At 42.8% G+C, this 23,639-nt stretch overlaps 1 protein-coding gene across 1 annotated transcript; it reads left to right on the top strand.

The window, feature by feature from the left end:
• The first annotated feature begins 477 nt into the window (after positions 1–477).
• On the top strand, positions 478–18,282 carry taldo1 (transaldolase 1). Its single transcript, XM_084437080.1, has 8 exons — positions 478–638; positions 3,508–3,631; positions 5,173–5,280; positions 5,499–5,630; positions 7,113–7,288; positions 15,956–16,153; positions 17,268–17,413; positions 17,654–18,282. Exons 1-8 carry the CDS (start codon positions 539–541, stop codon positions 17,684–17,686), a joined length of 1,017 nt encoding a protein of 338 aa, XP_084293206.1. The 5' UTR covers positions 478–538; the 3' UTR covers positions 17,687–18,282.
• The last annotated feature ends 5,357 nt before the right edge of the window (positions 18,283–23,639 follow it).

Here is a 23,639-nt window from a genome sequence, read left to right as displayed (position 1 = left end):
AAGTCACCGGAAATAGTCAAATGACTACAAATTTTGCCAAGATGGCGCGGTTCAATAGGGCTTCATTGTTGATAGCGGCCAGTGAATGGAGTGGCTGTATCCAGTTTATATAATACATCCATGGGTTCAATAGGCCTTCACTTTAGATTTCGAATCCTGGGGGCTTGGTCGTACCCCTACAAACTGGGGTATTTACCCTTGAAATTAAACTATTGGTTGAATCATCTTGCAATGGGAGGTGTGTGAGCGAGGTCCGCTCTCCATTGGTCGAGAGGACAGCTGGGTGATCTCCATTGGTCGAGAGGACAGCCGGGTGATCTCCATTGGTTGACAGGACAGCTGGGTGATCTCCATTGGTCGAGAGGACAGCTGGGTGATCTCCATTGGTCGACAGGACAGCTGGGTGATCTCCATTGGTCGAGAGGACAGCTGGGTGATCTTGTCGCGCGCCTCCTTTACCCCTCACCGCGCTCGCGTGCATTCAGGATACTTGTGTCTCACGTGCTTGTTGTATATAAAAGCTCTCTGTTCCTTCAGCATGTCCAGCGTGTCGCCAGATAAACGACGGAAGATGGAGTCAGCGCTGGACCAGCTGAAGAAGCACACCGTGGTCGTGGCAGACACTGGAGATTTCAATGGTAACGTTCACGCAGTTCCTAAGTAGCTAATGTGACCGACCGCCATGTCAATGGACGAGCCGAGAACTTGTATAACGTTAATGCGTAACTAGATATGTGGGTGGCGATGCTAGCTATGTAATTGGATGCCAGCTAGCAATGTAATGCGAAGCTAGCTAGATAGCCTTAAGCAGCGAGTTGGTATCTGCGTTTAGTTAACGTGACATTAAACACATTTCAATTTGAAAGTACTACTGGAATCTCTTGTCCAAATGAAGCTAAGCAGACAGACACACCGTGGCAGTCGGACCCAATGCATAAGCCGGTTAATGGTACTTAAGATGGTTAAATGAGCTGTAACGTTAGCTATCTATATCTAGGGACATAACGTTAGATGACTGATGGCTAGCTAGTAACATTACAGCGATGCAACATGTGAATACAGCTTGTTCATTGGGCTGTAACTAACGTTAGCAGTGTATCTTCAACGGTAACGTCACTGATTAGTCTTAAAGGTAAATTGGCACTAGCTAGCATTAGCTGACTACAGATTGTAATGTTCATTAGCTGACTACAGATTGTAATGTTCATTAGCTGACTACAGATTGTAATGTTCATTGACTGGCGAGTGGGCGAACTATCCAGGCACTAGCAGTGATCTGGCACTAAGGTCTACATGCACTTTTTCTAAAGAGCTTTATCTTTTACTTTGACAACAGGCTATTTGCACGTGTAACATCCTCGTTAGTGTGTGTGAATGTTTAGTGTGTGTGAATGTTTAGTGTGTGTGAATGTTAGTGTGTGTGAATGTTATCAGATGGATCAGTTGTCACGCCCGAGAACACTAACGTTACTTGCCTACTAACGTTAATGGGATTATAACAAGTCTTGAAATATCAATACAAATTCCCATTCATTTTTAGAGTTAAAACAGCATATGGGGCATAGTTGTGTTCTCCTGTCATAGGAGGAAGTCGTGTGAAGTAATGAATTCACACTAACTCCATTGTGATGCAAGCCAAACATTTCCTCATGTTTTCTCCACCAGTCAGAATGACAGAACATAAATGGTTTCCGTGTCTGTTGTAACTAGGCGTGACACCACTGACTTGCATGAATGGTTTACTAGAATATTCTATGTGCAATGGCACCTAGCTGATTGTGATAGCATGTACTAACTGATCTTTTAAGCATGACTGCCCTGTCTTTTTACGGGACTGTTGTACAGATGAAGGCATTATTTGTTTTATAGCTATATTGTCAATTTATATTTTATAAGTGAATCCAAAATGGTATTTTCCAAGTCAGGGAGAGGATGGGTTATCTCTCCGAATAGTTCAAATTTGCTCCAAATAACCTAACTTTTGGCTTCTTATTTCACAGTGAGTTCTGGACTAGGAACCTTAACTCCCATTGGTCTACTAGTTAGAGTAGCCTGGAAGATGCATGTCACATTCTGGTCCAAAATAGACTGCCAAATTCCTTGGTTAACACCTGAATAAATGTTACTGATGAACACTGCAACATAACATTCTCTTTTGTTAGACCAGAACGTTTATTGTAAATGAGACTATTAGTCGTGGTGAGGTGTTAAACATGATGTGGCCTTCTGTAGACCTTAGCTAGCTTTTGTTATCAAGCAGACCTACATGTTTCAAAATGTGTTATCACCGGACAAGGAGCACGCTTTTTTGCAATCTGCCTCCAAATGTCACCGGTTGCAAGTAGGCTGCAAGCTTGAAACGACCTGATCCCCCTCTCTTACCACATGACATTTGAGTGCCATGGTTAGAGGAATATAATGAACGAAGGAAAACCTGCACTCACTGAAATTATATTTTTGGCTAGTTTTAATAGGCTAAATTAACAGCAGGTCAACTAACAAACTGACACATTTCAGCCGTAGCCTTCATCAGCGTTTGAAAAAGACCACAGCCCACACACTTGCTTAACCCATGTGGAGAAATTCACTGGTTGTTTCTGTGTTTGTGCATGATGGTTGCATCACATGAGGAGGCACACACTGCAACTACTGTGCAACTACTCTGATTACCCACCTACATTTGATGACTTGCTACTAATGATGTGACCATAACCAGAAATAAATGAAAAAAGGGGCACAATTCTAAATATCTAATTAAAAGAATTGTATCTATTGCTGAAACTGCCATAGCCATAGTATGGGAGAGAGGTCTATATATTTATCGGGCTCCATTGGATTGAATTAATAAATGAAGGCCTAGATTTGAGGAGCCTATCCAAAACAACTGAAAGGACCTGAAGGACGTTTATCATTTGTGAGAACTAGAATTCAGAATGAGTTCCTTTGACAAACACAGGAGGCCTTTGTGCTCAGTAGCCAGGGATGAAAATTAACACCTGCCACCGGCCAAATGCGGGTAAAATTCCCAATTGGCGACTAGATTTCGGAAGGCTATCAAAAAAAAAAAAAACTTGGCCGGTAGATTTTTTCCATCTAGAGTCCCCATGGCAGGTGACTCGCCGTGAGCCAAAAAGTTAATTTTCACCCGTCAGTAGCTGTCAGCAGTTCCCACCCCTTAGCTCGACAGACTCATTGCCTCAATTGTCTTTCAGCAACCGCCTTTTTATAAGTATTCGTTTGTGAAATCTTTTGAATTAGAGCGATAATCTGTCTTTCATAAATTCAATGGCTTTAACTGAATGAGGAAGATGTGAAATATGAGGAAGATGTGTGGTTAATGTCACAGACGATTACAGAAGAATACGTTTTACCGTAAGAGCTGTAATTCTTTCCATTATGAAATGTATCACTGGTTACAGTAATTCAAGTATGGAACATGGTGCCACACAAACCTTAATTTGACTTCTGGTTGCCACTCAAACTCCTTGTCCACATCTCCCCTTGCAGCTATTGAGGAGTACAAGCCTCAGGATGCCACAACCAACCCGTCTCTCATTCTGGCTGCTGCCAAGATGCCCGCCTACCAACATCTACTGGATCAGGCCATCAAATACGGCATCGCAAAGGGCGGGTAAGGCTCACACTCACAAATTCTCACCACGTTTCCAGTGGCAGGTTTTTTCATCCAGTTACCATGAAAGTTGTTGTAGTGTACACACATCTGGCTCATTTAACAGGGACTTTTATGATAAAGCAAATACGCTGAATCCTTCAGTGGTAGCATCAAACGGTGGTGACCTTTGGAACCACACCTCTCAAAAGCTAGCCTGTCGTCAACACTTGAGAGAGGTTATATCCCACGTGCTGTGCGTCTAAACACAATGCCATCAGTGTTTCCCCTAGAATTATTTTCAGGCCCTAGACAGACCAGGTGTGCGGGATGGCATATTGGTGCAGTTGATTTTGCTCCGATGGCGCAGCAGGCGGACTGCAATTTATTTGCGTTCATGTTCTTGCTCGCTCGGTATTTACTGTATTGACCCAAATATAAGACGGAAAAACGTCAGAAAAAAATGGGTTCGTCTTATATTCGGGGTCTAGACTTTTACATGTTATTATACATGGAGGACAACAGGTGGCACCAAATGGCCTGTCCCCTCCTGACTGAATCCAGTCAGCGTTGGAGCACCATAGTCAGCCAGTCGACTCGTTCACTACCGTGTATTTTCAAACACAAAAACTACGGCAGTGAAAAACAAACGGTGTATGGAAATCATGAGTTTGTTATTGCGATTGTGTATACTGCCCGTTATTTTGACCTTTTCGGTTTTTGAAATGTTTTTTTTTTGTTGGTAAGTTTTAACATTATAGTCAACCAGGACTTGCTTGTTTGTCACCACATTAGGCCTGCCTCTGATGGGCTGCATGGTTGTTTCTTCACTGTGAGATGGATAGCCTACCAGTAATTGGTATTAGAAATACCAAATAGACTATAGTTCTTTATAATAACAAGATTTGGTCTTCTAAAAGTCGTTCTCAAAAAATGAGTCTTGGAAAAAAGGGGATGGTCATACAGTATATTCAGGTCAATACGGTACATGACTTAAAACAAAGTGATCACAAGGAAAGGATGACTTAATAAGATGCATTTAATGCATGAAAATAAGCTGTGTGATCTATGATCTTTGTAAAACATTAGCACATCATGAACACTGCACAGGATTGATTGCTGCACTTTATCTTCCTTGGCTTGGACTAAAATTTCACCATGGCATCATGATACAGGAATTTATTGAAATCTTCATGCAGGACCCACCAAGTCCTCTGCTTGCAAGCCTGCCAATTCATGAAGTTTGTTTTAACCTACCAAAAGTGATTTGAAGATTTGTCTTTATCTTGTAAATTCCAAAATTTAAGGATAGATTTATATTTCTATGAAAAGCTGTCATTTGTTGTGAGTTATTGGCTGTACTTATTTGATTTATTTTCATATTCTAGAATAGCCAAGAGGCCTTATGAGGGTAGCCTGTAGCGGCTAGGTAGAGCTGCGGATGGATACCTAATCCATCGCTTTGAGAGGGTGAGAGTAGCTCGGCACCGTGGAGCTCCACTTGCTCACTAGGATTGTCAACAGGATATAATATTTTCCAATGCTTTGTTGTTGTCCACCAGAACCGAAGAGGAGCAGGTGACCAACACCATGGACAAACTGTTTGTGAGCTTCGGCCTGGAGATCCTCAAGAAGATCCCAGGAAGGGTCTCCACCGAGGTGGATGCCAGGTACTAGGAAAGTCCCCTGTCTCAGAGCTGCTCCAGGCCAGGTCACAGCACTGTTAGCAACATGGAGCTCCTGGCTTCTAAAATGCACCGCTTGTCCTGCTCTTTACTCCTTCCATATTGTGTTGAGAAAAACATGCAATACTTTCAAGTTGACTATTGACTATTTATATAGATATGCAATATGTAACTGAAGCCATGTTATTTATCCCCAACCTCAGGCTGTCCTATGATAAGGATGAGATGGTGGCTCGGGCGCTGAGACTCATAGCGTTGTATGAAGAGGCCGGCATCGGCAAGGAGCGCATCCTCATCAAACTCTCCTCCACATGGGAAGGCATCCAGGCCGGCAGGTGAATGTGCAGTTTGTTCTCTTGTCAGTTTTCTGATTTGGCGTGTAATCAGTGGAGTGAGAGCCATTCTGGCGTAGAGAAGATAAAATGCAAATCTCAGAGGAATGTAGATTCGTGTCTCTGCTTGATCTTTATTTATCACGCATAGCAACACAGCTTGGCCATTTGTCATTACATTCAACCAAACATGAAAGTTGTACTACTAATATTGAAGTTTTTAAACGTCAAACATGAATTAGAAAAGTAAAATATTAGATACCAATCGTGAATTTTGCAGGTGTAATAGCAATCTTTTGCTTCCTCAATTAATTCAGCTTGATGCAGTGGCCTGCCCAGTCATCAGATCTCAGTCCAGTCCAATATCTGTGGAATGTTAGAATTGCACTGATTGTAGAAAACATTAGGGACACCTCCCTAATATTGTGTCGCACTCCATTTTGCCCTCAGACCAGACTCGGTGTTGAAAGTGTTCCACAGGGATACTGGCGTGAAAGTTTCCTCCAACTGGCTGCAAAACACAAATGAAAATCAAATAACTCGGTACAGAAGAATATATGTAGCCCACAAATGTTTGTTTTTGGTTGCCTGTGAGTGGGCACAGGTGGAATGACCTAGCAGATTGGAAGGATTTGTACTGATATGATGAGGAAAGTAGATTGCCGGAACTGAATTGTAGATCAAATTCAACATTTATTCAATATAACAGCATACAGATCTGGGTCAATCACAGAGAAACGCTTTGGCAGTCAACGTTCCCTGATCAGACAACATGGTGTTCAGTTTCACCCACATTTATAGTCAGTGGTCTGTACCTAGTACCTAGCCATACATAGGTTCAGTCCAATGGCTAGAGTTCTCTCCAACTATGACCTTATACACCAGTGGGCAGTGAGCTTCTTATGGATGCACACTTGATGTCCTCCAGACCCCTTGACCATAACCAACTAAGGCATGGATATGTTCTTGTGCTGAGAATAGCCAGGGCACTTGAGACAAAAACCTGATGATGTACTTTGTCTAAATATCTTTTTAAGTGGTACAGCTGCTTCTATACATGACGTGTCCGTCTGTGTGTCTGTCTGTAGCATGGGATTTAAACCACTGCTCATAAACCTGGCTGTGGGATTGCTTCCCCACCTGGGTGTGATTTAAAAAATGTATTTAACCAAAATCTTGCAATCACTGCCTGGGTACTCAACATTTGGTACTCAACATTTGGTATAAAGACAGTTTATAACACTGCACATTTGAGTTAAATTAGTTCTCCCATTTGTTGGTATTCATTTTATTCCTTGAATGACAGACACTGTCAATTGTCAAACAAGCATTTTCCTCAGCATTACTTTTCCTGCAATCTTAAGTAAACAGGTTTTTCTTGATTGCTACAGCAGCATGTTTTTGCATGACTTAAGCCCCTCCCTGTGAAAATGCACAAACTTTATTGGTGTCCTTCAACTTGCCTGCCTGAATGTATCTTTGCAGGGAGCTGGAGGACAAGCATGGGGTCCACTGCAACATGACACTGCTGTTCTCCTTCGCCCAGGCGGTGGCCTGTGCAGAGGCCAAAGTCACCCTAATCTCGCCCTTTGTGGGTCGTATTCTGGACTGGTACAAGGAAAACACCGACCGCAAGAGCTACGAGCCTCACGAGGACCCAGGTTAGTGAACGGCAATGCGTGATGGCGCTGATTAGCTAGTTTCGATGGTACTTTGGCAGAGAGATTTGAATGGATTGAATCATGGTCAAAGTCCAATTTAATTTATATAGCACATGCTTATATTAGCAAATGGAGCACACAGTGCTTTACAGTATAAATTAAAATAGTTTATTAGTAGATGGTATTAAAAAAAAAAAAAAAAACAGGACCGATCATATGGTAAAAGTGAATAGAAAATAGAAATCATGGCTTCATCAGACAGCACTAATAAACAAGCTGCTTGGGTCTGCCAATTTAACTAATGGCATTATGTAGATGGATATAGGGTTGGGCAAATTAACAATGTCATGGTTGAGAAAACATTGTGACATCGTGTTAAAGTAATTGCAGGGCACTTAGGCTATCACAATGAACAGTTGGGTGTTACATTTGTGCAAATAATTAGTCCTTGTCAGTTATTTCCCATACTGTGTCCCTGATGAAGAATTGGAACAGCAAACTGGAGCGAGAGCCAGGCAGCATGCGCCTTATACCCGAGTTGCTTAATATAGCTTTATTTCTGCTTAAACATTCATTAACACATCTGAGTCACAATCTGTGTCATAAAACTTAACAGATGAGAATTTACCTATTGGTAAATTAACATGATCTCCACTGAATGCTGTTCATCCATTAGCCTATTAAAGGACAATGCTCGTTTTTGACAACCTGGACCTTATTTACGACATATTATAAGACGTTTGACTCACCGAGATCACTTTGGTGTAGTTCGGAGGCATGTAGAAGAAATTTAAAATCCAGCGCGAGCCAGTATATCCATGTAATGGCGGTGGTCGGGGCACTTAGAATGCAGTTTCTAAAAATCTATTTTCTGCCGCGAAACGGTTGTTTTCATCAATCTGTCTTGATGAATCGCTAGTTGTGCTTACATAGAGCATGCCTGTTGTGGTTTTCACATGCCATGATCTTTAGAAACGTCTTTCGAAACGAAATAGCTTCCTCACTTGCTCCAGCACTAATGCGCACAGCGCGCAATCGTTGCTCCAGCACGCTGTGCGCATGCGTGCTGGAGCAAGTGAGGAAGCTATTTCGTGTCTAAAGACGTTTCTAAAGATCATATTACAGAGGCATGTGAAATACCACAACAGGCCTATGCTCTCTATGTAAGCACAACTAGCGATTCATCAAGACAGATTGATGAAAACAACCGTTTCGCGGCAGAAAATAGATTTTTAGAAACTGCATTCTCAGTGCCACCGCCATTACATGGATATACTTGCTCGCTCTGGATTTTAAATTTCTTCTACATGCCTCCGAACTACACCAAAGTGATCTCGGTGAGTCAAATGTCTTGTATGTCGTAAATAAGGTCCAGGTTGTCAAAAACGAGCATTGTCCTTTAAGACTAGGCATACACCTTCCGATGTCTAGCTAAACGATTTAATCAAACTTAGCCTGCTATGATTGGCCTAATGCAAAACAAATACTATGCTGTTAAAATAATATAGCATTAGCCTAATTATCAGGTGAGTTTTTACCTTTTTTCCATGACAAATATGACACCAACTCTCCACGCAAATTGCCACATTGAGACCATAGGGCTTTTCATTAATAAGTCCAGTTAGCTACTTCCCACGGTCCTAAACGAACCAGCTGTCAAATTACACGCTGCCGTAGAATACAGGTCCTTCATCTATTGAACAGAAAATCACTTGTTGCGTGTTGTTCATTGCGATAAAACGCTATTATGGCAGACTTGACCTCAACCTTAAGGCCGTTTCAGATGAGGAGCGATATCCGCGCATTGTAATTCATTTTCAATGAGAGGCGAGCGGACAATTTGGGAGCCGCGGACAATCTGGGGCGGAGCGGCAAGCGGGCGCGACCCCGTGAAGTTGTCGCGCGCGTGCTCGTTTCGTGCACACTCCCGCCCGCGACAAGGGCTGAATTGTAGTCAGCTTTCCCCACTGCGTGCAGGACGCGTGCGTCCCCCGATGATCCGAGCGAGAACGCAGGCAGAATATCGCTCCCTGTCTGAAACGGCCTTTAGGCTAAAGGAAAATAGATGGCTGGTCCGAGGGGCAAGCAGAGCCTTATATGAAATAAGTTTTATTCTTTCCCAAATTCCGTTTCCTCCGTTTTAATTTGACTGAATGCGGTGTTTTACACAAGTCATTTTATTATCAGAAAGAGGTGAAAATAATGTAAATGTGTAATGATGCAACACTATTCAACTTTTATCAAGGCAATACTTCAATACAGAGCTCTACTACTGTAGCCTACCTGAAAAAGTGATGCAAGAATCTAGGCAATAACCTAATGTAGAATAGGCAGCCAATGGAAGTACCTTATGAGCTCCACCAAGTTTCCCATCTATCACAGACATCTCCATTGAAGTAGCTGCATGATTGTCAGCCTCTGTTGAGGTCGGTGAGTTCTAGGATTGCCGCTGTTACCGGTGTCAGTGTTGGGGTATACACCGGTCATACACCATTGTATTAGCCTACTTGCCCATCGTCTTGTTGCTTTTTTAAAAACGCATTTCATAGTGCATAGTTCATTTTCGTGTATCATGTCCACATATGTTTAATGTATCAATTATAGCCAAATTATGGAAAATTTTGCGATGTTCTACATTTTACAGTTGATTAAATTTGTATTACCTAATTCCGCGATTTTGTCCGCTGAAATCATAAGGCCTTACTTCAAACTGTTGGCCTATTTCTGATTGTCAGGCTTAGATTGACTGACAACCTAGAAAGAGTCAATCTGAACCTTTCAAAATTCAGGTGCCACTGGATTCTTCGAATCTTGCGTTCGCAGGAAGTGTGGTCATATCTCCGTAACGTTTTGATGTATCAAAAACACATTTGGCACACTCATTGGGGACGGTCCCATGACCCCTGTCACCAAGTCTATATCGACACTTCAAACTCTCTAGCGCCATCAACGTATCAAAGCTGGAAGCGCGTTTATGCTGAACCACATGCCCGATCTTCAAAACTGCGGTAGGGATTAGAATGGCGTGTTTCACTTGTTGCCTTTGATGCGATGGTTGTGCTTACTGCTTAGCCCCCATATCGCTGCTTGCAGCTGTATTTAAAAGGTAGCTTTGCCTACCTTAATGAAAAGACTAAGAATGTAGTGAGTATGCTTAATGCTTAATATTACTTAAGCATTAAGCATACCTAAAAAATAATCAGTAGGCTATTTTATAGGATTAGGTTTTTATTTTTAAAACCACAATGGGACAATGTCATCGACCATCGTGATGTTAGGATATGCACATTGTGATGTCATATTTGAGTACACAGTGCCCAACCCTAGATGGCTATTGCAAAGTTAGCTGAAATTATCCTAGCAGTTTGGTGCTCATTTAAAGTAATCAACATCATTAGTTCCCTTTGGTATAGAGTAGCAGATGTTGAAGCACAGTATGTCTCGGTAAGACACTTAAGGGCTGTCACTAGAACAAAGAACATATTGGCTTATAGGCAAGAGCTATAGGGGCAGTTGTCAAATGTTGGTATTTTGCGTGGGAGTCAGTAGGGGTGTCATGATTTAACAAGTGTTATTCCCAGGCCAATCAGTTTTGTTATAGGCCTACATAAAAATGTGCTTTGTGTGACTGACGAAAAAGGAAAACCTTTTGCTTGAAAGGCAATATACATGTACAGACAGGAAAATATGCACACCATGGTACTCGGAGCCACATTGTTATTTTATATTGAATATTTTGATTTATTCAGTAATTGAGGTAAAATCAGTCTCTATCCTAAAAGTATTTAATATTTATTTCCCTACCAACATTGACCACATGTACTAGTGAGATGTTATTAGGCTAATGTAGTAAGAGAGCATATTGAATTTATATCATAGCAGCCATTGCATTCCCTATGGTCTTCTGCTTCAAAAGCCTGTCTGCATTCTGTTTCATTTACAAACTAGAAGTGTGCTCAGAGAGCATAGACCTCTGCCCATGAATGCATTTCGTGGCTCTGAAAATGTATCAGTTCACTGGAAACGTCTCTAGTGGTGCCTAAAGCCCCCCGCAGACCGCATCCGCCACGATGTCGTACGACGGCGCACGACGGCGTGTCCGGCTAGCCCCGCACACAGGCTGCGACATTCGACGCATTCTAGTGCACTTTAAAAATAAAAAAAAATCCCAGTTGATCAGACAATGACAAATGTCCAACAACCTCGCAATGGGTAAGTTAATCTTATAATTTCTTCAATAAAATAATGGTGATAGTAGCTAAGCTATTGTGATTGTAAAATCACTAAGTGATTTTGTATCTTTTAGAAACAATTACTTTGATGCTGTATCAGTCACATAACCGTTTTTGTGTCCGTTTCAGTAGGCAACATTGTGGCAAAACATTGTAGCTAGCCTATCTGGCACTCGCAATATTGTGCTAACGTTAGCCTAGATAACATAGTTAACGGACCTTATGTATGTATGTTATGTAACATAACGTAGTTAACAGACGTTAGTACAGGTATGTTGTGCTATGCACCACGTTTTTCTAGCAGGCAACATTTTATGGCAAAACATTGTCATCTGGCACTCATAACGTAGCTAGTGCTACATAGTTAACAGACGTTAGTAGGCTAATATGTAGCCTAACGTTTGGCTATGCATCAACCGCAGTGTTTGAGTGTCTGTTTTCAAGTAGGAAAAACATTGTAGCTAACAAGAACATCTGGTGTAGACATTAGTAATATGCACCAACCGCAGTTGGTGTGTTTGTTTTCAAGTTGGCAACAGTAAGAACATAGTTAACAAATGTTAGTAGGCAAATTAGGCTATGTATAAGATATCCAAGTATAATGAGCATGCCACATAATGCCATATACCTACAACATTTTAGCAGTGTAGCCTATATGCAGGTAATATTATTCTTGATTTTATTAAGACACACACAACCTTTCTCCCACACAAGCTAGATATTTACTATTGATATTGTTTTGTCCCTTTTCCTTGAGCAAAACAGATACTTGTGTAACAGAGGACCCAGGGATGCCTACATTCTCCGTGACAAGCTGGCTGCATACTTCGGCTCCCCATAGGGCAGTTTGGCCTGGCAGGATGGGTGTAGGCAAACCAAGCCCTCCTCTCCAGCCTACACCAACTGGCAGTCCTCCTCACCAGCCTATACCACCTGGCAGTCCTCCTCACCAGCCTATACCACCAGGCAGTGGAGACACGCATAGCTGGGTGTTTGGCTGACATCTCTGAGTGGATGACGACACATCACCTCAAGCTCAATTCAAGATTCATGCTCTACAACATCAGGAGGATTCGCCCTTTCCTCACTGATGAAACGGTGCAGGTACTCATCCAGGCCCTGGTCATCTCCCGCCTTGACTACTGCAACTCCCTCCTCGCTGTGGCCCCGGCGTCAGCCATTAAACCCCTGGAACTTGTCCAGAAAGCTGCTGCTCGCCTGGTGTTCAACCACCCCAAGTTCTCCCACACAACTTCCCTCCTCCATTCCCTACACTGGCTCCCTGTAGCGGCTCGCATCCAGTTTAAAACTCTGGCGCTAACCTACAGGGCAATGAAAGGAACAGCCCCCTCCTACCTCCAGGCCATGGTCAAACCCTACACCCCCTCCCGACCGCTACGCTCTGCTACCTCGGGGCGACTGGTTGCCCCGTCACTCCGAGGCCCCTGCGGTCGATCGACACGGTCATGGCTCTTCTCTGTCCTGGCCCCGCAGTGGTGGAATGAACTGCCCACTGATGTCAGGACAGCAGAGTCGCTGCCCATCTTTCGTCGCAGGCTCAAAACTCATCTCTTCAAAAAGTACTACAACAATCTTCCCTCCTAAGCACTTATTGTATTTGATTGTATTGTATTGTATTGCACTGTACTTTAGATTGCTATTCTTGAACTTTGCCTTCAGCACTAGATCATGCTCTTAGTCACTTGTTTTAGAGAGAAGATGCACTTGTGAGTTCTGGCAAGTAGTAGTACATTGGCTTTTCCTACGTTAAATGCAATTATTGTTAGTCGCTTTGGATAAAAGTGTCTGCTAAATGATTGTAATGTAATGTAAATGTAATGCAGTCCTCACCAGCCTATACCACCTGGCACCTCTGTGACAAGCTGACTGCTTTCTTCAGCTCCCCAGAGGGCAGTCTGTACTGGGGGATGGAAGGGTGTAACCAAACCAATCCCCCCTCACCCCTCCCTCACCACTACAGACAGACACACACACACACACACACACACACTCTCTCTCTCACACACACACACACCACCACCACCACCAGCAGTAGTAGTATTACTAAACAATAAATTCATTATATAAATCCATGCACTCATGCCATTTTTTATTCAAAATGAACATGACTACAGTTATGCTACTATGGAAGGAATATTGATTTAGCAGTTTAGTTTTTTGGTCATAGTTCAACCCCAGGATTATTTATTATAGCTATGTACATAACACACCCATGTTATTTAATTGCACTGACTATGTCATGGACACAAACAGTCATGGGATGGGATAAGTAGGGAAGGGATGGGATAAGTAGATGAGGATGATACTGATAGATTACAGATAGTAATGTTAATTGTCCGTTTGGGAACCTTTACGTCTAGTGGAGTACCTAGGACTGGACTGAGGAACTGGTTTGTACTGACACTGTAAGGACAAGCGATTACAAGAATTCCAATGTACCTGTAGGCTACTCATACTTATTTTACACATAGCAAATATTATAATAGTTATAACGTTATTTTATTCTGTACAGTAGGCACCACTAGAGGGCAGTCTGGTATAGCCTACCATATAGACACAGCCTGCACCTGGGCCATATTTAATCTATAAACCTGTGTGCACCGTTTTGTTACGGTTCCCACTTTAACCCAATCAGCAGAGTGATTCAATCCACCACCTGATCTGTTTCAATAAACGTTTTGCTAACGTTAGCTACATTTTGTCGGGGCTGAACGCAGACCTGGTGACTGGTGCTGTTTCTACTAGCACTATCTCCATACGATGAATGTAGGCGAAGATGATCGTGGCTAAAGATACTTTTCAAACTTGTCACCAGTTATCACCAGTCCAACTAGCTAACACTAGCTAATTTGACTCTATCATGTTATCATGGTCAAGACTCAAGACTGCCCAGCATAGTGAGTACTTTACCTGATAATCCCACGATTTCACCAATCTCTCGCCAGCACCGGTCTCTTATGTTGTCTTTTGTAATGTTTGGACATGGGGTCATAGCATTGGATATTTCTGCACCTCGGCAATTATTTTCTCCTCTATTGTAATACAGCTGGGTAGACTAAAATAACCGTTAATAAAATAGATGTAGGCTAGCCTACATTTTAGCAAAACAATAGGCCTAAACGACACAACAAGGACATGGAAGAGATGGGAATAAAAATGTTTAACTTTTAATGATTAGCTTACTTTTACATATATTTAATAGACAGGCATTGCAGGAAATCACATGCATTAATCCAAGTTGGATTGCCACGTGTCGGCAGCCGCATTCCAAAAAATAGAGCCGAGTCGAAATCAACCCGGGGCGACATTGTCGGCAGCTGTCGCCAGCTGTCGGCACGCCGCCGGTGTGCGGGCTTCCATAGGAAACAATGGGAGCTATTTATTTGGAACGTCGTTTTGTGTCGTGGCGGTGGCGGATGCGGTCTGCGGGGGGCTTAAGATGGACAGTCCGAGAGTCTGATTTACCGATGGAGGGGACTAGCGTGTTCCATAGTTAAGAGGCAACCGTACTGAAGGCTCCATCACCCAGGGAACCTGGGCTCCATCACCCAGGGAACCTGGGCTCCATCACCCAGGGAACCTGGGCTCCATCACCCAGGGAACCTGGGCTCCATCACCCAGGGAACCGCTGATGTTGGGCCTGATGTAGGCTGCGGCCTATAGGCCAAAAAGTGTGTTGATACTGCAAAATGGTTTCATTTAAGCTGACCACTACACAACTGATTTAATAATTTCAATATGATTGCTTTGAATGTAATAAATTAGTTGAAACGGAGGTAGTGATGTTAGCTGGTAGCCTACAGTCTGGGGAAGCTGGGCCTTCCTGCGCCACCACACAACTGGGTCTTTGCTCAGTGGGTTAAGCGTTCAGCCCAGTATCACTCCAGCTCATCTTGAGTTGACGGCATCGTCCTCATCCCCAAAGACCTATTGTTTATGATTTATTTTACATTTATTAATTTTTTGGACCAATGTTTGAATAAAATGTGGCTTCAAAACAGCATCCGCGGTCTTAAATGTAGTCTAATTTAACATGGTAACTAGGTCAGGGGTACCATTGCCACTAAAGTGTGCTCACATTAACATTTGTGCAAATATATCCATCGGTTTGAGAGACTGCAACAATGGGAACATGCATAGGACTAAACCTCAAGAGCAAGCCTATTCACGCTGGCTTTGGGTTATTATCCACCCGTCACCGATAGTGTGACAATTATACGCCTGAGTACTGTGAGTGAGGTCGTATAAATGACTATCTGCGCACATCCCTACTTGTAGTAGCTTGCTGTGATTTGATATATTATAACAGTTTGACTTTGATTACAGCTCAAGTTAAATTGTCCTTTATACTGTAGTCCCCTAAATGAGGAATTCATGTAACTAAGCATCTATATTTCTCCATCTTGCTACTCAGGGGTGGTGAGTGTGACAAAGATCTACAACTACTATAAGAAGTATGGTTACGCCACCGTGGTGATGGGCGCCTCCTTCAGGAACATCGGGGAAGTGAAGGCCCTGGCCGGCTGCGACCTGCTGACCATCTCCCCCGGCCTGCTGGGAGAACTGAGCAAGGACCACGCCGTCGTGAAGCCCACCCTCACACCGCAGAAAGGTGCGCAAACCTGCTGTATAGGTTACTGCCTCATAGGTTTCACAAGATGCCAGCACACTGCCTAAAGCAGTGATTCTCATACAAGGGGTCGCAGCCCCACGTGGGGTCGTTTTGATATGAGAATGGGGCCACGAGAACCTCCTAATTTAAATGTTAATTTTATGTATTTAATATAAACGTGTTATTATTTAGTCTTTCTATTTAGTCTCTCCTTTCTATCTTAAACTTTTTCAGACTACAAAAGTTATAATGTAATGCAAAAAATGTAAAGGATATAAATGAACCAATGACGGAGTGCCCTTAAATTGTAGGAAAAACATACTTCACCTCACTTTACCATTGTGTATGTCTGAATCTCTGCACTGGCTCCAGTGCTCCAGAATGGACTCTTTTCTCAGCTGACCATCGTCCTCCACTAGTTCGGAGGCTCGCTGAAGGGAAGCCGAGGCAACAGACCAGCACAAAATTCTACTGATAGAACAGCCACCTCAGGCCTAAGTGATATCTGCTCCTGATATTTAAGCAATAACACACGAGAGGGAGTGCTTTACTGTGGTTATTGGTTACTCCGCTTTGCGTCGTGCCTGCGGCCGCACCACAGCCGTGTCAATAACCACAGTAAAGCACGACCTCGAGTGTCTTATTGCTTTTATAAAACAGGACAGCAATGTCATTAAATATCTTAAAAAAAAAAAAAAAAAAAAGGGTTTAGTGTTCAATTTCGCTAAATTGTGTTGCTTTCGGCCCTCCGCAATCCGAAATAGTTACCAATTATTTACCGTTGCTATAGGCAGCTTACAGCTGGACTGGTCCACAACGTAAACAGAGCAAGCAAGCGGCTAATATGTGACAGTTGGTGTATCGAACGTGAATCGCTGATTTGAATACACTGTATCACGGGAGTTTAATAGTCTACATACATCCATCACGTCATGATACAATGTATCAAAGCGTAGTGATACGTTTACCGGTTATTTGCCCGTTGGTATATAGTGGTTATAGCACGGCTTGGAATGCGTCTTAGCCAATCACAATGTGCGGTCGGAACTAGCTGTTGTATAAATGATGGATAACGAATTACTTTGACCAACTGTAATCATTCAACTGCTTCTAGCCAAGGCCTGTGATCTGGAGAAGGTGCATCTGGATGAGAAGGCGTTCCGCTGGCAGCACAACGAGGAGCGCATGGCTGTGGAGAAGCTCTCGGACGGCATTCGCAAGTTTGCTGCCGATGCCGTCAAGCTGGAGACCATGATCAAGGTGATGGAGGGAACCATTTAGTCATTTTCTGAGCCATATAGTAGTCAACCACTTGGTGGCTCTGCTTTTGGTCGACAGCAGTGTTTTTTTGCTGACCAGCATGAAGCACATTGTTTTTGATATGCTGAAAATATATCAAATGGACAGTTGAGACCAGCAGCTTTTTTGTTATAGGCCAAGTGGACATTGTAGGAAAATGGAACAATTACATACTCATCTTATTTGATCTCTGCTCCACAGGAGAAGATGCTGAATGTGAAGAATGGCCAGTAGAAGAGAAGGTATCACCCCCTCACAGACAGTGGGGACGAGCTTCATGATGGGCTCTGTCCACCGCTGTGGTGGGGGTCTAAGGGACCAGACTTCCTCTCCCTCCTAACCCCTTTTTTAGGATCCCACTAAGCGGAAGCCTCACCCCCCCTTGGCTCGGATTGACTCTGAAGTCATTTGTTTATATCTCCCTGTCCTCAGATCATGTAGATAATTCAGAGGTTCATTTACAGTGAATCCAGCACTGATGACATGCTCTAACATCGAAATAAACAGTGGTTGCGCCCACTGGAGATTTGCTCAGAAGAAAAGAACAATGCAATCAGACTCAGCCCAGGTTTTTTGGGTAGTGACTTGTTGGGTGACCAATTGGACCAATTGCCTACTCAGCAGGCAGGGACCATCTTTTCAGTAGTTAAAAAAAACAAAAACATATATATATATATATATATATATATACACACACAAATATATAAAAAAAATGGTGTTGCCTTTCAGCCTTGCAGGCTAGATCTAGGAAATTAAACAATAGTGTATCAATTATGACATTCCTCTGGATTCTGATCTAGGATTTTACTGTTTTGATCAAATAAACTTTCTCCTCAGTGACAATCTTTGTCTTGTGTCTTTTTAGCTTCTCATTGGAACAAGGAATATGTTTCATCTGTACTCATTCAGACATGCGTGGTGGTAGCACCTGGAAAAACTCTTGGTTTGGATTACAGGAAATGGAACTCTTAAGCTCCACCTGGTGTCAGTAATGCTGAATTCACACTGCTGTTTTCACAACCATCATACATTAAATATTTGAATGTGCTTTGCGCTTGGATACAAGCCCAATGCATTAATATTGGGGAAAATTGTATCCCAATGCCTAGAATGTCAGCCTTCATCACAATTCAAAGCAGGCTGTGTAGGCTACGTCACCAATAGTGTACTTTGTTACTTTTTCCTCTTCCGCACTCTGGTCTATCCAGTTTTGCATCATTCCATCCCTGAAGATTTTTTGATGTAAAGGAATGGTGGATTCAGTGACTGGTTTGAGTTTGGTGTGTGTAAGTGCTAGAGAATTCTACTGGACTACAGTTTGCCCTAAGGTACAGTCATGTTTTTTTTTACTGTGGAGTTGAGGTTTCACTCCTGCTTGCATCGGTGCAGCAGTCAATGAACTCGGGTTCATCAGTATCTTGCCATAGGCTCTGTGCACCAGCTCCAATACTTCCTGAAAGTCACTTGGCATCTTTATTTCCTGTCCTATATGATTGGATTAAGTGATTAATCAGGTGTGTGGCAGACCCAGCGCACACCTGATTAATCACTTAATCCAATCATATTGGACAGGAAATAAAGAAGCCAAGTGACTTTAAGGAAATAGTAAAGCTGGTGCACAGAGCCTATTGTCACAGAGCTGAATGAACAATGTGTGGTCTTTCAATAGGTTACACTGAAAGAGGTTAGGCTTCTATATTCTGATCATTCTGATGAAGCACACAATGATCTAAATGTTAAAACTATTGGGAACAGTCCATTTATATGCTCCAGTGTGCGGACTCTACTCCTCTTTGTCCTGAACCTGGTCGGCATAGTGAATGTGCAAGCTCTTATTTTCAATAAGCCTATATATTAACACCAAGACATGTACATTTAGAAGAAATCGGGTAGGCTACTGTCCACATATATTCCAGTGATAAGATTTTCTGGCACATATAGTACATTTCCTCAAATTGCTCCAAGAGGAGCATAACTATCGCCATAGTTATCATCAAACTTCCCTTTTTAAGACCCATGAACATGAAGTGTATTTTCAGTGTTCATCCTGGACAGTGCAGAGCAGCGCAGCCTTGAGAAACACCACATGATGGTACCACAGGACATGCTGCCTTTGAACAGCCCAGTACACAAAACACATTAATACATCTAACATCTTACGCATCTAACACATAAATGAGCTATTCTCTGTTTCTGGTCCTGTTAGGATGTTCCTCAGACAACGTACCTGAGAGCGTTCATATTTGGAACAGATGCTGGAGTTCCCGGCAGACGGTGACAGATTTTTAATTAATTTACATGTTGGCTAATTTTAACAAACTATTGCTCCGGAGCTGCCACTCCTTTCACAGTGTGCCCTGAAAATGGCATGTGCACAAAAATAATCAGATTTATAAAACCGTGTGCACACACACCTGCACCTAATTTCCCCTTTATAAATCCCAGTCCACCTGGAAATGTGCACACATTGATCAGCCTCGTATCCCACCCTCTATACGCCCATAACTGCCTATAGATGATCAGCCTCGTATCTCTCCCTCTATACGCCCATAACTGCCTATAGATGATCAGCCTCGTATCTCTCCCTCTATACGCCCATAACTGCCTATAGATGATCAGCCTTGTATCTCTCCCTCTATACGCCCATAACTGCCTATAGATGATCAGCCTTGTATCTCTCCCTCTATACGCCAATAACTGACTATAGATGATCAGCCTTGTATCTCTCCCTCTATACGCCCATAACTGCCTATAGATGATCAGCCTTGTATCTCTCCCTCTATACGCCCATAACTGCCTATAGATGATCAGCCTTGTATCTCTCCCTCTATACGCCCATAACTGCCTATAGATGATCAGCCTTGTATCTCTCCCTCTATACGCCCATAACTGCCTATAGATGATCAGCCTCGTATCCCACCCTCTATACGCCCATAACTGCCTATAGATGATCAGCCTCGTATCTCTCCCTCTATACGCCCATAACTGCCTATAGATGATCAGCCTTGTATCTCACCCTCTACACGCCCATAACTGCCTATAGATGATCAGCCTTGTATCTCACCCTCTATACGCCCATAACTGCCTATAGATGATCAGCCTCGTATCTCTCCCCCCTGCTTCTCATTAGGTGTTTTTAAACAGAGATCCCACTATATTGCCCTATAGAAGACCCCTCAATTTTCTGGCTTTGTTTGTTTATAATGAACCAAAGAAAGACAGCATAATGTGTGATTTTATATAGCATGGCGGCAATCTGGAATCAAGAGGCATGACCCTTGGACGCAACATTCACTAGTTGTTAAACAAGTCCATGCACCTGTATGATCAAAAGTCCTCTAATGAATGTTGAAATACAGTCATATCTATCTCTACTAAACACCTCAAGCTCTACTCTCTGCGGATGTAGAAAGTACATGGTTTCCCGAGTAAACTTGTCTGAGACTATACTGAGACACCAAGCATAGTTTTTGAAGTAAAGATCTAAATGCACTTGTCAATGGAAAAATGCGTTGGAAAGGCGCCCCTTTTGTGATGGGTTCTGGTACTACGTGGGGACTGACAGACTCACTCACTCACTCACGACGTGACACCGGCCAACCTAAAGTCCCCCCCCCTTCGGCTGTAGCAGAGTTGGGGACAAAAAGGTATGTCTTAAGATCTTGCTTAAAAGTTCCCACAGTTTCAGACATTCTTAGGTTTTCTGGCAGGGTATTCCAGAGGCTGGGGCTGTAAAAACGGAAGGCTGCCTGCCCATGTCTCTTGGTCCTGGCTCTAGGAATAATTAAAAGTTCAGTGCCAGAGGACCTCAGGGACCTACTTGGTGTATATCGTAAAAGCATGCCTGACAATTATTCAGGTGCATGAGTACGGAGTGCTTTGTAAACTAATAAGATAATCTTAAAATCTATTCTAAAACTGACAGGTAACCTGCGTAGTGATTGTAAGACTGGTGTGATGTGAGCCCTCCTTCTAGTCTTAGTGAGGACACGTGCTGCAGCATTTTGTACTATTTGAAGTTGAAAGCATGCATTAGTCTTTCTGTATCAGCCTGGGAGAGAAAGGTTTTCACCTTAGCAATGTTTCTCAAGTGATAAAAAGATGTCCTTGTCACATTCTTTATATGGGCCTCAAAATGAATATCTGAATCCAACATGACACCTAGGTTTCTGACTTGGCATTTGGTGTTCAGTGTCAGTGTTTTAAGTGCCCAGATAGACTTTTTCACCAATGATCAGCACGTGTGTTTTATCCTGGTTTAACTGAAGGAAATTCTTAGCCCTTTTCCATGAAGAGGGTACCGGTTCGTTAACCAAATTTTGAACATTTCTGAGCATTTCGACCAAAAATCAATGAGTTCGGGAACCCAAAAGTTGGTTCCGCACCGGCACCAAAAAATAGTAGGTTTTTCAGTGCGAACTGTGATGATATCATGTGTGTGGTCTATAGATTTGCTGTAAGCAACTGTGTTACTCCATGATGAGTGGTAATCGACCACAGCTATGTGTAAATGTGCGCCGGGAAGGCTCCCAAGTGTGAATGATCTCATTCTCTCTATGCTAAGTGCCAACTATCTATATTACCAGCCATCAAACTGACTTTATACAAATTATACTTGACAGTCCCGTAAACTGCAGCATAGTTGTGTTTGTTTAGTGGTGTTACAGTGGGAGAGGGACCAACCAACCTGTGTAGGTTATCTGGGGGTCGTCCGAACAGTGTGCTAGAGTCAGCTTTGGCAGGCTACGGCCCTACGCTGATTCCAGTCTCTCTCCTCCCCAGCAAAAGAATCCACCTGGGACGTTTCTACACCAGAGGGCGCTAGGGAGCGCTCCAGGCCCCTACCCACCAGCACCCTCATTCACAGACGGACCTTATGAACTGTTTACTTTCACAAGGACTCTTTTAATCCTTATTAAACTTTTATGAGCAGTACATTTTTCTACTATTGTATTTTTCTAAATAAAGTGTGTTTTTGTGTGTTGGCTGTAAGCCGACACACCAAAGATAGGGAATCCTTTTTGTCTGTGCTTCTTTCTTTCTTTCTTACTGTCGTGTTGTTGACCGGCAATTCCATTGCTGCTACCACAAGAGGCAGTAGTCCCAGAACATCAAAACCAAAAGACTACAGAATCTCCAGGTCAGCGGTGGCCGAGTGGATAGTGCGCTGCCTATCACGGGGAAGGTTGTGAGTTCGATCCTTGGTGTGGACATGCCAAGGTAACATGACATATTTTGTCACTGGATGTTGTAGAAGTTATGTAACGAGCGTGGGTCATATTTGTTAATTATAGACCCTTTTACAGCCTAGTCGGCACAAGTCGCCAATGCGCGCGCATTCTTGAAACCGTAGCAGATGAAGACAGACGAAATCGGCATTATTAAGCGTACGGACTGGACTGAGGAAATCATCAGAAATGCCTACGTTTGCGGTGCCCATTTTATATCAGGTAAGTTATTTTGACTATCTGGTTTCACTGGAATGTCTGGTTGAAATGTAGCCCTTCTCAGTCCGGTTGTCAACAGTCCTTTGCTGGTGCATTCACTTTTCCGTCAAAATAAATCGGTGTCGGCCTAGTTAGGAGAGGCGCTCATTTTAGCCTACAAGTGTCAGATAAACATGAAACTTCACTTACCTAAGCAAAAGGGTCTATTTTAACAAATGCTGGGTTGAAGCTTCAAAGCATTGCCACCACCACAGAAGAAGACTACCTCGGAAAAAGAATTTCACTTGGACAAAACGCGTCTAAATAAGTTATTTATTGGTAGCGCCGAGGCTTCAAAACCCAGCATTTGTTAAAATAGACCATTTTGCTGAGGTAAGTGAAGTTTCATGTTTATATGACAATGTCAATTTACAATTGACCTTTCAAGTCTGCCTACACTTAGGTTACTTAGCTAAGAACCATTTTAATTACAATTTACTTCTAAGGGCAAATACTTTACTTTCATATCTTCATATCAATATAATATCAAGATCCTAGTAGATGTCCAAATAACCCACTGTGTCCTGGGTCTACTTATTCACCACCTAAAGGGAAGTGCAAAACAGCAAGTCATGACCTTTATCCAGAAACAAAAGTTGAACCCATTGCAGCAATATAGCTAACATGAAAGGAATCGTCAGCTTTAGCCACTGACCGCTACCATTAATGTTATGGAAGCTGCTGCTAGTTGTTGTGAGCCC

The sequence above is a fragment of the Borostomias antarcticus genome (assembly GCF_949987555.1).
Source record: "Borostomias antarcticus genome assembly, chromosome: 4".
Lineage (NCBI taxonomy): Eukaryota > Metazoa > Chordata > Actinopteri > Stomiiformes > Stomiidae > Borostomias > Borostomias antarcticus.
The sequence above is the reverse complement of the archived record's forward strand: the minus strand, read 5'-3'. Positions and strand labels throughout refer to the sequence as shown.

What these genes read in the sequence shown, in the direction of transcription:
- taldo1 (XM_084437080.1), top strand. Translation starts at nt 539, where the DNA reads ATGTCCAGCGTGTCGCCAGATAAACGACGGAAGATGGAGTCAGCGCTG. An exon ending in AGACACTGGAGATTTCAATG is followed by an intron (nt 639 to 3,507) that starts GTAACGTTCACG and finishes CTCCCCTTGCAG; the next exon opens with CTATTGAGGAGTACAAGCCT. An exon ending in AGCTGGAGACCATGATCAAG is followed by an intron (nt 17,414 to 17,653) that starts GTGATGGAGGGA and finishes TCTGCTCCACAG; the next exon opens with GAGAAGATGCTGAATGTGAA.